The sequence below is a fragment of the Eulemur rufifrons genome, chromosome 29 (genome assembly GCF_041146395.1).
Source record: "Eulemur rufifrons isolate Redbay chromosome 29, OSU_ERuf_1, whole genome shotgun sequence".
In the NCBI taxonomy this organism is placed as follows: Eukaryota; Metazoa; Chordata; class Mammalia; order Primates; family Lemuridae; genus Eulemur; species Eulemur rufifrons.
Genome location: NC_091011.1, coordinates 79,347,643 through 79,361,973, shown reverse-complemented (window position 1 = coordinate 79,361,973; position 14,331 = coordinate 79,347,643). Strand labels below are relative to the sequence as shown.

Below are 14,331 nucleotides of genomic sequence, written 5' to 3'. Positions count from 1 at the left end.
ATTCTCCCCAGCATGAAAGGGTGGCTCAAATAGAATTGCCTGTGAGTGGAGGAGAGGAAAATGTTCGATAGAATATTATTTACCTAAAGAGCTCTTTTGTGGGCACATAGATACTTATGTTAATTTAAAAAAATTTTTTTTTGGTACAGATGGGGTCTTGCTATGTTGCTCAGGCTGGTTTTGAACTCCTGGTTTCAAGTGAGGCTCTCACCTCAGTCTCCCAAAGTGCTGGGATTACAGGTGTGAGCCACTACCCTGGCAATTTTTTGAAATTGTCAACTATTAATAACAGATATCTTATAAGAGTTAGTGGTTTATTAGTAATATTTTACTTTAGAAAATGTACATCACCCCTACCTTCTTTAGAAAGCTATCTCTGGTCAGGCAGGCACATAGGAAGTACTTCACAAATGTTTATTAACTGAATGAGTGGGCGGATGAGTGCACCTTGAGCATGGACAGAAAAGGGCTGGAACCCCGGGGAAGTCTGACCCTCCCCAGCCCTCCTAGCCTACCTCTCTGCACCCCAACTCCAGCAGAAAGAAAGCTCGCCAAGGGCCTAGGGAAGGAAGAGGGAGGGAGAGCGCACCGGGACTCCCCAGGGCCGGCTGCTCCTGCCCCCCACACAGCCAGGGGAAAGCAGCTCTAGCTGTGACAGCATTGTCCGTTCTCATCTGTCCCTTCAGAGCCACTGTGGGAACTCTGGGGGCTCTGGAGGTGCCACACTTCAGGGTTTTGCTCAACCCAGTTGGAGGCAGAGAACAAAAAGGCAGAAAAAGAGAAGGCTGAGGTTGCTGTGGCCTGCATCTGCCTACCGCCACCCCAAAGCTTTCTGGAATCACCCCCAGGACCCCAGGACCTGACCCAGCCATGAGGTTGAACTCCAGGGCTGTCCCATGACGTCAGTGGGTTAGTCCCATCACTGTACCTATGGGTGGGGCCAGCTGTGGCCTGGTGGAGGCTGCCAGAGTGCTGAGGAGTGAGAGCGGCTGCGGCCAAGAGGGGTTCTCTCTTTCCCACTCTCCATACGTGAACGAATCCCTCCAACTGAGGTCACAGGTACAAGGGATGCTGTCGTCCTCTTTGGAGGGAGTATCTTTCTCTAGGTCAAGGAAAGGAATGCACTTGTTTGTACTCTGGTTCACAGAGCACACACAGAATACAGGCAACATTTGGGGGTGCTTATTACGTGCCCAGCACTGCTCCAAACAATGGCATGCATTCGTGTTCCCTCAGTCCTCACCACAACTCTGTGAGGTCAGCATTGCCACAATCCCCATTGCAGGGATGAGGAATCTGAGGCCCAGAGAGGGTTAGTGACTTACTTATGGTCACATAATGAGGAGGCAAGGTCAGAATTCAAAGCTAGGCAGCCCGGCCCCAGAGCCCGTGCTCTTACCACTACATCACGTGAGCAACACAGTGCTAGTAAAAGGACAGACCCAGCATGGTTTAGACAGATTAACTGAGTAGATTTCCCCAGGAGGTAAAGCTAGCTGAACTGGCAAAGGCCTTGAACCCAGAAGGCCTTAAGCCAAAGCCTGTTCTTTGTCCACTTGGCCCTGGCTACTCAAACGGTGGCCCACAGCCCAGCAGCTTTGGCAGCACCTGGGAGCATGTTAGACGTGCACAATCCCAAGCCCACCCAAACCTAAGGAATTAGAAGCTGCATTTTAACAAGACCCACAGGGGATGGTTTGCACAATAAAGTTTGGGAAGCACTGCAGTGATAGGCCACTCCACCTGCTGGTCGGGAGTTGAAAGTTTCAGCCACACAGGTAAGTTTTGGGCTGCTGGTTTTTCCACTGTAGCTCTCTCTTTTTTCATCCAAAAGTTCCATGAGGCTGGGTGTAACTCTCCTTCCAAACTGAGAGGGTATGCTACCTGGCCCAATGAGAATAGAGGGTCCGGAGGCCATCCCAGGATGGTTAATTGAAATCAGCCTGGGAACATCTGGGTGGCTCCCATGATGCCAGATATTCTGTGACCCTGAAATTCTAGCTCTTCTCTCAAGTGCCAGAAATAAGTTTGAAATATTTTTATTTCTGTTTTCCTCAACCCTAACTTCATGGGGTATATTTTGAGTGTGTATGTTTATGTGTGTGTGTGTGTGTGTGTGTGTGCTTGGATGTATGTGTGAAAACAGAAATGAATCACCACTGTGTCATCAGTTGCATAGCATGAGAAAGCATTCCTAGACTTGGAGAAAACATAGGGAAACTGCAGCTCTGTTCACAGGAGCTGGGAGCCTCCAGGCTGAGTGTGGCTGAATGTGGTCTGCAGATATGTTTTGTTTGCCCACTGTTAGTCTATAATGCACTTTCATTTTTTTACGGGGTGGGGGTCTGTTATATAAAAATCTGGATTTTTGGCTTATCTTGCAAAATCAGAGTATCTGGCAACAGCAGGCCTGGGTTCCAGCATGGCGACAATCAATCGAAGCCTTAGTTGAAACCCTCACTTTCTTGTTGCCACTGTCCTCACCACTCCCTATTGTCTCCTCAATGCTGAACTCAGTGCTGAAACCAAGTGTCAGCTGCCACAGGTTGTTTTATTTATAATAGAATTTAGAGAAAAGTTAACTATTTCTTATATCCATGTCACCCACACATTTATACCACCTGCAGACATATAAGTTTGTAATCCCTGTTTGGATGAAAGTTAGCAGAGCTCCCCTAGGGTCTACAACCTCCTGGAAATTTCTAAATATCTTATAACACGATATTCTGACTGCTTCCTGAGCTGATGTGGAGAAATAACTTATTAGTGGCATGATATATGGATATTTGGTGAACTCTCATTGTGTTCCCAGCCCTGTGCTTGCCGCTGTGGATAAGGGAGAGGTATGAAGACAATTTAGTATTCATTGAAAAAATATTCCTTAAACCTGTGAAACAACTAGGGCATAATGTAAGAAAGGTTATGAGCAGGGAGAGATTAGTCCGGGTAGGAAGGAGTTGTGAGGGGGAGGATTTAGAAGGGGAGGTAAAATTTAGAGTGGCGCCTGGGGGAAAAGGGCGGAGCGGGGATGAAAGAGATTTGGGGAAGCTTAGCTGAACTATGTTGGAGCAGGTTTGGGCTGCAGAAGATGACAAGGCAGAGGACTCCTGTTAAAGCAGTGAGTGATCAGGTGAGATGGGTGAAACAGGAAGTTTTTGCAGGACCATGCATGCATGGAGTAGATCTGGGCTAGAACCTGGAAACAGGGAACAGGCTACTGTTTCCAGAATGTGTCATGCTCCCTCATGCAGACCCTGTCTCTTCTTCCTGGAATGCCCTCTCTCATCTGCTTCAGCCAGCTCACCTGTACTCATCCTCTGAGGCTCAGCTCACACCTACACCTCCCGGACCAGCTTCCTGGGAGGAGCGAGAGACCACCACCTCCTCCTTTGTGCCTCATGGGCACCCCAGGCATGCGCTTTGAATGGTGCCTGGAAGGAGAGGTTTTGTAATTTGGGGATTTCCCCATCTGACCCCACCAAATTGTAAACTCCTTGAAGGGGGCGTGGTGTCTTTTGACATGGTGACCCCAAAGCCTACCACAGTGATTGGCACTTGCAAGGTGCTCAGTGCCTGCTTTTGAATGAAGAAATGGATGAATGAACTAGTGGGAAATTGCTGCAGGCTTGAGATGAGAAAGGACTGGGCTAGGGCAGGGTCTGTGGGGGTAGAAATGAAATAAAGAATATAAGAACCATTGCAAAGAGAGAAATTGGTAAGACTTGATGCCAAATTGACTATGGTGGCCAGAGAGCCTCAAGGAATTCAAACTAAGGCATGGGAGACGCTGGCAGTCCTGGCAGTGCCAGGAAAGTCAGCATGGGGAACTGGAGCGGATGTTATTCTTGCGTCCGCAGAGCAGAAAGCTCTCACAGCATCCTGTGCCCTCCCTTACCTGAGCTGTCCTTGCTGGTCTCCATCTTTTTGCTGCTCCTGAAACTCCAGCCATTTCAGGATCAAGGAAATGAAGGTGGAAAGTAAAGGAAAAGAGCATTAAATTCGTATTTCAGATCTTGTTCCTAGTTATATTTTTCCTGATACCAAAGCTTTAGAGAGGGATATAAACATGAAAAGGCCAGCTGTGGCTATGCTGGATGGCTGTGACATGTATTAAAGTTCCAGAAGAAAGGTAGGGAAGGGGGAGGTGGGAGGGGGTGGGGGGGGCAGAGTCCAAGCTGCTGATTCCGCTGAGGAGCGGGGAGCGGTGACTCCATCTGTTCAGTCCTGTGTCTCAGCCATTTATTTTATTTGGTGTTAAGTTGCATGTTGTTGCCAATGTGTAAAAACTGATAATAATTGCAACCAGACTAGAATGTGCCTGAATGAGGAGAAAAATGACCACCCAGGCCTTGGTTTTGGGAAACTAAAGGAACTAAAACGTCTGTATAAAGCAACTGAGGTAACAGTGAAGTAAAAATTAATTCCCCCCTGCCCTGTTTCTTGCATTCTTCCATCCACTTTGTATGTGACAGCCCAGACTAGGTTGCCATAGCTCCCTAGCTCGTCTCACCACGTCTCTTCTCTCTCCCTCAAATTAACTGTCACAGCAACCGCTAGCATGACCTTTTCAAAATGTAAATTGGGTCACATCACTTCCCTGTTTAAAATGCTGCTAAGGCTCCCATGACACTTAAAGTCTAAATTCCTTCGCATGGCTTCCCAGGCCCTGCCTGGTGCGGCCCCTGCCCACTTCTACTTATTCTCTTCCACCGCTGCCTGCTCTCCCCGCTGGTCTTCAACCGAGCTGCTTGCTCTGGGGGAAGCCTCAGCCTTGCGCCTGCTTGTTCCCTTAAACTGTCACCATCGCCACCCTTTTATCTGTGTGTTGCCTATTTCTCCTTCAGGTCTTAGCCTCCTCTGACCTTCAGGAAATATTAAAAGCTGTCGGTGCCAGAGAATGCCAGGAGGCGCCCAGTAATACTTTTTCCTTTCTCCCTCAGGGGCAAAGCAGATGATTTTGTATGGAGCACAAGGCTATGCAGAATGGAGAGTACATTTCCCAGCCTCCCTTGCAGCTGGGTGTGGCCAGGTGACTTGAGTTGTGGCCGGTGAGATAGAAACAGAAGCCATCCTTTAAATAATAATTTAAAAATCAGTGATTTAGCATTGGTTTAGATCTGGGGTCAGCAAACTATAGCTAATGGGCCAAATCTGGTTTGCCACCTCTTTTTGTAAATAAAGTTTTATTGAAACACAGAAAAAAAAAATCAGTGATTTAGTATTTTGAGACAATCAAAAAGTTGCTTCAAAATATCTTGGTCTATTAGAGTCTAGAGCCCTCTAGCTCAGCAATGTGACATCTTGTCCAGAAGTTCCTTAATTTTAGATCTCTGTGTTATCTATAGAGTGACAATCTCCAGTATATGTCTTTTACACTGGCCAACAGATAGAACTTTCTCTTGTGTTAATACTTTCTAGCTCCAGCCCAAGTTGGAGTCAATACTATAAGCTAACATTTATTGAAAGCTTACTTAGATTTGCCTCTAAATCTGCTGAGGAGCGTGCTCAGTACTTGATGTGTATGAGATCATTTGATCTTGACAATAACTGGATAAGGCGGTCATTATAATCATTTCCATTTTTCAGATCTGAAAACTGAGGCCTAGAAAAGTTAAGCAATATACTCAAGGGTGCAGTTAGAACAGTGACTTGGGCCCAAGTCTACATGAGCTCTTGACCACCATAAGAGATCACATCCTCTGAACCCTACTGGTTTCAGTTTATTACCAGCACTCAGAAAGAAAGGGGATTTGTTCTGCCTCTGGTCCAAATTGTTCCTATAGTGACAAAAATCTCCTCTCTGACACCTCATTTTTCTCTCCTGATGACATTTACTAATTTATTTCTGTTCTCCCTTTTCTATTAAATCACAAATAATATGCACTAGGACCCTGGGTCCCACTTCACCTGGGACTGGATACTCTGGTTGTGATACCCTCTGGTCTAAATGCTCTCAATTCCTGTCTCTCTCATATTAACCAGTCTTAAGACTCAAAGCTAAGTCATCTGTACATATAGGCACATTTCCTTAGGCATGGGGAAGATAGGTCCGTACCATGGAGCTTTCCAGAACAGACTATATATTTACAAGCTCCATAAAGTCCAAGCAGGGACCAGGTGAGTGGGTCAGTGAACCCAATAAGCAGATAATGTTTTAAACAATATTTTGGATATTTCTCTGTAGGACTAGGAACTGGATTAGAAATTAGTTTTTAGAAATTAGGGTTTACTTTTCCCCCTGTGTTACTTACTTATTCTCATTGTTGGAGATTTACTTTTTACGTTTTATGAAATTCCTCCTCTGGAGTCAAGCCTACTATGCTTGCTGTGTGAGGTTACAGTGAGCTACAATGCCACAAAAATAAAATAATAATAATAAAAGACTGGATACTGAGTGGCAGCTTTTCATGCCCCCTCCCTGTGCTCATTAAGCAAGATACTTGATTTCTGGACCTCACCGCAGAGACCACCTGGGCTACACAAAGGAATGTCAGAGGCTGGCCTGATTTAAGTCGTGTACCTGAACTGCTTCTGCTGGTGCAAGTCGGCAAAAATCTGAGAGAGAGCCTCGCTCTCCCCCTTGGCCATTAGCTCAATGAGGCTCTCGCTGGGCTGGGAGGCTTGGGGTTTCTTCTGTACTAACTGTATGGAGAAAAAACAAAACAAAACAAAACAAAACCAGGTGGTTAGGGCCTTAGGGTCTCTGCATTTTCCTAATATCATAGTCCAGATTCTAAATTGTTAGAACGCAAACTCCTCCACTGTGCAGCCTGACCAGCTGCTCGTAGAGGCCTTTCTGAGGCCGTAACTGTTTGTTTACGCTGCCTGTATTGGTATAAATATTCTTCGGTGCCTTAAAGATATGTCATCGTTGCATAATTTTAACATAATTTAGTAGATAACCTATTCCTGTTAATAGACCTTAATATAATTTATTAATAGCCTATTGATATAAACTTAATAAAGTTTATGCTACTTGGTTTTATGCTTAAACGTAGGGGAATCATATATTTATTATAGGAATTTAATGAGTGTTTTTTTTTTTTTTTTTTGAGACAGAGTCTCACTCTGTTGCCCAGGCTAGAGTGAGTGCCGTGGCGTCAGCCTAGCTCACAGCAACCTCAAACTCCTGAGCTCAAGCGATCCTCCTGTCTCAGCCTCCCGAGTAGCTGGGACTACAGGCATGCACCACCATGCCCGGCTAATTTTTTCTCTATATATTTTTAGCTGTCCATATAATTTCTTTCTATTTTTAGTAGAGATGGGGTCTCGTTCTTGCTCAGGCTGGTCTCGAACTCCTGAGCTCAAACGATCCGCCCACCTCGGCCTCCCAGAGTGCTAGGATTACAGGCTAATGAGTGTTTTAAAAATTAATTTGTCTAAGAAAAATCCTATATTGAGCTGCTTTTTATATCTGGGTAAAGTTAATTTCTTTCCTGTTGCCTGTGATATCCCAAAGGTGCTTCAATTGTGCATGCTGTCCATGTTCATTCATTCAGTATCTATTGAATGCCAACTCTGTGCCCAGTATACAGCAGTGAAGAGAACAGATAAAAATCCCTGCCTTCATGGAGTTTATATTGTAAACCAAGTCAGGCTTATGTTCATCATGCTCAAAGACCTGGGGCAAAGTGGCCCAGGTGGCTTCATCGGTCAATTCTATCAAATATTTAAGGAACAAGTAATCAAAATTCTTCACAAACTCTTTCAGAAAATAGAGGAGAAGGGAACATTTCCCAGCTGGGTTCAGTTAGGCTAGTACTAACTTGATGTCAAAGCCAGGGTATCACAAAGATGTCACAAGAAAATTAAAGACCAATATCTCTCATGAACATAGATGCAAAATTCCTTAATAAAATGCTAGCAAATGAATCTAGTAACATATAAAAAAATTATAGATACCATGACCGTAGAATTTATTGCAGGAACACAAGGTTGGTTTAACATCATAAAAGCAATTAATGTAATATACTATATTCACAGAATAAAGGACAAACCACATGATCATCTTAATAGAGGCAGAAAAAGTATTTAACAAAATCCAATACTCATTCATGATAAAAAAAAAAAAAAAGGAATAACCTCAATAAGCTAGGAATAAAGGGAACTTCCTTAACCTCAAAAAGGGCATCTAAAAATATTCCACAATTAGCATCATACTTAATAGCAAAGGATTATTTGTTTTTTCCCTACGATTAGGAAATGGCAAGGATGTCTGTTTTGCCTCTTCTGTCAAACATTATACCTGAGGTTCTAGCTAATGCAATAAAGCAACAAACAAACAAATAGATCCAGATTGGAAATAAAAAAGCAAAACTGTCTTTATTTGCAGAGGCATGAATGTATGTATGTATGTATATATGTGTGCATGTAGAAAATCCCAAGGAATCCACAAAAGCTACTATAACTAATAAACAAGATTAATATACAAAAACCAATTGTATTTCTATATACTATCAATGAATAATCCAAAAGTGAAATTTAGAAAACACAATCCATTTACAATAGCATCAACAAGAAAATACTTAGGAATGCATTTAACAAAAGAAGTACAGAACTTGTTTACTGAAAACTATAAAACATTTTTGTTAAATGTTAAATACTGAAAATTAAAAACATTTCTTTTAATTTAAGAGAAATTAAAGAAGATTGAAAGAAATGGAAAGATATTCCATATCCATATATTGGAAGACTCAACATTGTCAAAATGGCACTTTTCTCCCAAACTGATATGTAAATTCAACATGTGTTCATCAAAATTCTAGCAGGCATTTTTTTTTTTTTGCAGAAATTGACAAACTGATCCTAAAATTTATATGGAAATGCAAAAGATCTAGAATAGCCAAAACAATTTGAAAAAGAACAAAATTGGAAGACCTATACCATCCATTTTCAAAACTTAATATAAAGCTACATTAATCAAGACATTGTGGTAGTGGCACAAGAATATGCAAATACAACAACAGAACAGAACTGAGAATTCAGAGATAAATTCCTACATTCATGATCAATTGATTTTTGACAAAGGTGCCAAGACAAGTTAATGGGGGAAGGACAGTTTACTACTTAGACCCTTCCCTCATTCCATGTATATTTATTAACTCAAAATGGATCATAGACATAAATGTAAGAACTAAATCTACAAAACTCCTAGAAGAAAATATGGAATAAAATCTTTGTGACTTTAAGTTGAACAAAGAATTATTATATATGCACCAAAAACCTGATCCATAAAAGAAAAAGTTGATAAATTACACTTCATCAAAATTAAATGAAAATTCACAGATAAGGAGAAAATATTTTCAAATCATATACCTGATAAAGGACTTGTATCCAAAAGGACTTGTAAAAGAATTCTTACAATGCAATAAGACAAAACCCAATTTAAAAATGGGCAAAAGATTTGAATAGACATATCACCAAAGAAGATGTACAAACAATGAATAAGCCCATGAAAATTCTTCATCATTAGTTATTACAGATATCCAAATTTTTTTTCTTATAGCAACCACTGGCACACAGATATCCAAATTAAAACCACTACACACCTGCTAGAATGGTTACAATAAACAAGAGAGACAATACCAGTGTTGGTGAGGATGTGGAGAAACAGAAATCCTCATGTATTGCTGGTGAGAATATAAAATGGTGCAGCCACTTTGGAAAATAGTTTGCCAGTTTCTTTAAAAGTTAAACATAAACTCACCACATAACCTGGAAATTTCATTCCTTGGAATCTATCCAAGACAAATGAAAATGTATGTCTATAAAAACCTGTACACAAATGTTCATGGCAGCATTATTCCTAATAGTCCCAAACTGGAAACAATCCAAATGTCCATCAACCAGTGCATGGATACAAAAATGTGGTAAATCTACACAAAGGGATACTATTCAGCAACTGAAAAGAACAAACTAGTGATAGCTGTGCCTCTGCCCTGGAGTGGGCGCCATGCTACAATGTGGATGAACCTGGAAAACATTATGCTAAGCCAGACACAAAAGACTTTATGTTGTATAACAGGATTCCATTTATATGAAATATCTAAAAAAGATGAATTTATAGAGGTGAAAATAGATGAATGGTTGCCTAGAGCTGGGAGTAGGAACAGGGAATGGCTGCAAACAGGCAAGATGGACTTTTTTAGGGAGATGGAAGTGTGCTAAAACTGGATTGTGGTGATGGTTACACAATTCTATACATTTACTAAAAGTGTTGAACTGTACATGTACAATGGGTGAATTTTATGGTTGCAAATGATACCTCAATAAAGCTGTTTAGAAAAAGGTGTAAGGCTGAGACCACCTTCACAGGGTGCTCACATACCAGCTAGTGTAAGGTCTACCTCTCGACTCTGGCCTTGGCTGAAGGCTGGCAATGGTGCTCCCTTACCTTGGAGTCTCCTGAGGGGCTGCAGCAGCTCTTGGGTACCAGGCAGTGAGTGACAAGAATCCTAGGGTCTTTGGTGGTGATGGACAGACCCTTCTGCAGAATTTGAACCAGTCGGATCCAGAAGTGGAAGACAGTCGCAGGATGGTTGGGGTGGAGCTTTAGGTAATAGACCTTCTCAGTGACTGTCCTCAACCGCAGGATGCGCTGAAGGTGGTCACACACCCGGAGCTCCACAAACTTCAATGGGAGAATCCTGAAGCCACCAGGGAAGACACACATTGACAATCCCATTGCTTCTGATCCGACCCTATCTTCATTAAAACAAGGAATGTCTCCTTTAGGACTGGGGCTTTGGACATAGAAGAAAGGGTGCTTAGCACAGTGGTGCTGAAACACTGGGGAGATAAGATATACCCGGGGAGGTTAACATGCAAACACCTGAATACACCCTCCTAGATTCAAATTTAGTAGACCTGGGGTATGGCCCTGGCATGATTCTCATGCTGGTAATTCCTGGACCTTGCTTAAGAGAGGCAGCCTAGGAGTAAGGTGGCTGGAGTTGTAGGGTTTTGCAATTTCCTTCTTGATAGCACCAAGGGAGCTGGCCCCACTGTCCAGCTTGTCCATTCATTGACCTTAATGCCTCAATTATTCTTCCCAAAGGAGCTAAAGTCTAAGGAGCTGGCTTTGGATCTAATATTAGCTGGGACTGAGCTATACTTGCTAGAGGTACCTAAGAACATAATGAAGAGGTTCATCACTAAGGTAGCATGGAGAAATGAGGGGTTTTCCTGGATTTCTGGGACTATCTAGAGATTATTGATACATACAACAGATTATTCAAAGAGGCTCAAACATCAAAAAGTGCTGTTCCGAGCCAGACAAGCATGATGTCACTACACAATTATAGTTCTAAGTGAGACTTAGTCCCATTCATTTTACCAATAGGAAAACTGAGGTGTAGCAAATGACTCGTGACTCAAAATGGAGTTTAGTTAGGTGCACACCAAGGACTAGAAAGAACCTGCCTCTCCCAACCCGTGCTCCATCTGCCAGAGCTCCATGGCTCCTTGCCACTCGGCCAAATGCCGAGAGCTTTCCTGAGTTTAGCAGTGTGAGTGCAGCAAGAAGGAAAGTGGGCATGTAGACTGACCCCTCACTCCTGTCCACCTGACACCTCCCTCAGCCACTTGACCTCTGTCCTTCCAGCACACCATCTGTCTCGGGTTACTGTTGACTAAAACAATTAATGTCACTGCTGATGACTTCTCTGCTTTCTCTCCACCCTGATTTTAGTCACCAAGTAGCCTCCACTTTGGGTCCACCCTTCACCCCTCACGTCCTCTTTCCCATCTTTATTGCTTACCTCTTCAGGATGATTTTTGGGGCTGTAGATGGTCTGTTCCATGTCTGGCTCTGCCCCTGGTGCCATTTGACATTGGCCATGAGGAGGATGTTGGGAAGGGGCAGGCAGGGCACAGAGGAGGTCACCCCAAGGGCCATGGTGTTGGAGGCCTTGTAGATGTCTATCCAATTCCTGTCCCTTTTGACCTGCAATGCAGCCCCCAGGCACAGCCTGAGCATTTGGCAAAAGCAGCAGTATGTTTTAGCCAGGGATTCTCAACCTTGGCACTATTAACATTTTGGGCTGGATATTCTTTGTTGGGCAGTGGTGGTCTGGGGGCCTGTCTTACTCATTGTAGAATGTTTAGCAGCATCCTTGGCCTCTAACACTAGATGCTAGTAGCATGCCCCCCCCCCCCCCAACAAAATTGTGACAACCAAAAATACCTCCAAACATTGCCAAATGTCCCTTGACAGTGAGAGACAAAAATCACTGCTTGTTGAGAACCACTCTTTTAACCTATATTGGTTAAACAACTGTAATGGCATTTAAATGACCTACTATTAACAATTGCCCATAAGAACTATAACCCAGGAGTTCTCTGGTATCTATTATATTCCTATGAATCCTCCCTGGACTGTTTTGCCTTCCTTTGGAAAATTTGTCCTCTTAGCCCTTCTCTGAGGGGTCCTATTGTTTCCTGCACCTTCTCTAAACAGGAAGGTCCCTTCCAACTTCAAAGTTCTGTTTGTTCTGGGTTCCATCTGGCCTGAGGAGAGACCAGGAAAGAAAACAAAAATACACTGGGTACCTGTTAAACTAGGTACTTTGCTTGCTGAATTTGCATTCAATTCTCAGGTCAATTCAACCCTTTTACAATAGAGGAAGCGATTCAGGGTACTCTGGTTGCTTGCACAATGATGCCTTCCCAAGGGGAAAGCAGAGGACTGGAATCTGAGCCCAGGTCTCTCTGGGTCCTGAGGACCTGTTTTTTCAGTAATCAGCATTTCTGTTCCTAATCTTTAAAGGGCATCTCATTTCACTGCCTTTTTGTTCATCTGCTTTGGGTGACAGCCTGGGGGATGAAGAAAACTGGGGATTTGAATACCAAACCCTCTGCTCAGAGCAGAGAAAGCTGGACCTCTCTCCCAGGTAACCACTCTGTGTATGAGTAGCCCTGTCTGCGGCTCTGCAAAGCCCAGGTAAATGAGGTAGCCTTGCATTCCAGGCCCAATAACTTCTCCTGGCCTCAATTCTCACTCCACTCTAGTTCCAGGGATGGACTCTCTTGGTCATATTTGGAAACAGGTTTAGAAGAATCAAGAAATGCTATTCTGAGCCACCCAAGCGTACCTGGACAAAGTTGCTTTCAAACACCATGGAGTCAGGAAACAGGTTGAATTCTGGAGAATGAACCAGCTGGCAGAGCAGTCCCTCCTCCACACCCAAGGCCACTCCAGGGTTCGGTTCCCCATCCACAGGCAGGAGGCCCCTGAATTCTTCCCAGGCATTCAGGGAAGGGAAGGTTGGATAGGATCTTGTGACTTTTACTGTCTTCTTCGATTTCTGCCAAGTGTTTCTTTGTGGAACTGATGACATTTCTACACATGCTCAGGGGCCTGCTGCACATTTGTCCTGGGATCTCCCTCTTCCCTCCTGGCCTTGGGCTGCTGGCCAAGCCCTGGGACCACCAATCAGCTCACAATGATGAATGGATGACATCATGAAAAACCAGCGCAGGCCTTCAGGAAAGGGAAATGCAGAGGAGCCTCCCTTTTCCTCCAGAGTGCTTCTGTGACTTATTCATGCCCTGACATTCCCCAGGCCTTGTCGGGGCCCCAGGATATAGCTCTCCCAGAACTTGCTGAGAAAGCAGTGAGCCAGGCAGACAGCAAGGAAGGACAGCTGTCAGGAAGCTCCTCTGCCACGAAGAGGAAAATGCCTTCCCTGGCTTTCAACCCTCCCTTACTCTGAACGCAACCTACCTCAAACTTTCAGGGCTGCCTGTCCATGGGAAACCCAGCCTTCCTGAGCTTTGCATGAGGCCGCCCCCACACCCTGGTGGATCTGCAGCAGCCTTCTCTGCTTATGGAAACAGTTGCAGGGCAGTCGGTGCCTGCTCTGTGCTCTGCTTCAGCGGTCTGGTTCCTTTTGCAGGGTTTATTTCCTGTAGGAGGTCAAACAGAAGGAGCAGGAGAAGTAATTAGTTTCTTACCCAGAGGCTGGCCTTGTGAGGGCGCCAGCTGGGAGGAGTAGAACCCTGATGAGCAGCTCTGCTCGGATCAGCAAGCCATGCCCTCTCAGAGTGACAGCATCCCTCACCCTTGAGCCAGAGGAAGAAAGAGCCCAGATCTTCTGGTAGCTAGATCAGGAGCAAAGAACCAAGCAGGCTGACTACTAGTCAAGCCCATTTCTGGGAGAAATTATATTCTAATTTGGACAAAATTCCAGATGTTATTTATATAAAGTATTAACCATCAAGGCCAAATGTGACAGATTTAGAACAGTTTGACAACCATTATTCACAAAGGTCAAGCTGGGAGTTGATGTTTGCATCTCATTGCAAAGTCAGGGAGAGGGCTGACGCACCAGG

General features: G+C 43.9%; 1 protein-coding gene across 1 annotated transcript; it reads right to left on the bottom strand.

Annotated features, from left to right (window-relative positions):
* On the bottom strand, positions 1–13,337 carry GARIN1B (golgi associated RAB2 interactor 1B). Its single transcript, XM_069462071.1, has 7 exons — positions 13,092–13,337; positions 11,760–11,944; positions 10,394–10,646; positions 6,521–6,642; positions 3,896–3,933; positions 929–1,102; positions 1–39 (listed from the first exon to the last, which is right to left on the bottom strand). Exons 1-7 carry the CDS (start codon positions 13,335–13,337, stop codon positions 26–28), a joined length of 1,032 nt encoding a protein of 343 aa, XP_069318172.1. The 3' UTR covers positions 1–25.
* Positions 13,338–14,331: the final 994 nt, after the last annotated feature.

Excerpts from the sequence above, each read along its gene's own strand:
- GARIN1B (XM_069462071.1), bottom strand. The coding sequence starts at position 13,337 with ATGTCATCAGTTCCACAAAGAAACACTTGGCAGAAATCGAAGAAGACA. Across the intron at positions 11,945-13,091 it reads TTGAAAGCAACTTTGTCCAG|GTCAAAAGGGACAGGAATTG; the intron begins GTACGCTTGGGT and ends GCTGCATTGCAG. Across the intron at positions 1,103-3,895 it reads GACCAGCAAGGACAGCTCAG|AGAAAGATACTCCCTCCAAA; the intron begins GTAAGGGAGGGC and ends TCCTTGACCTAG.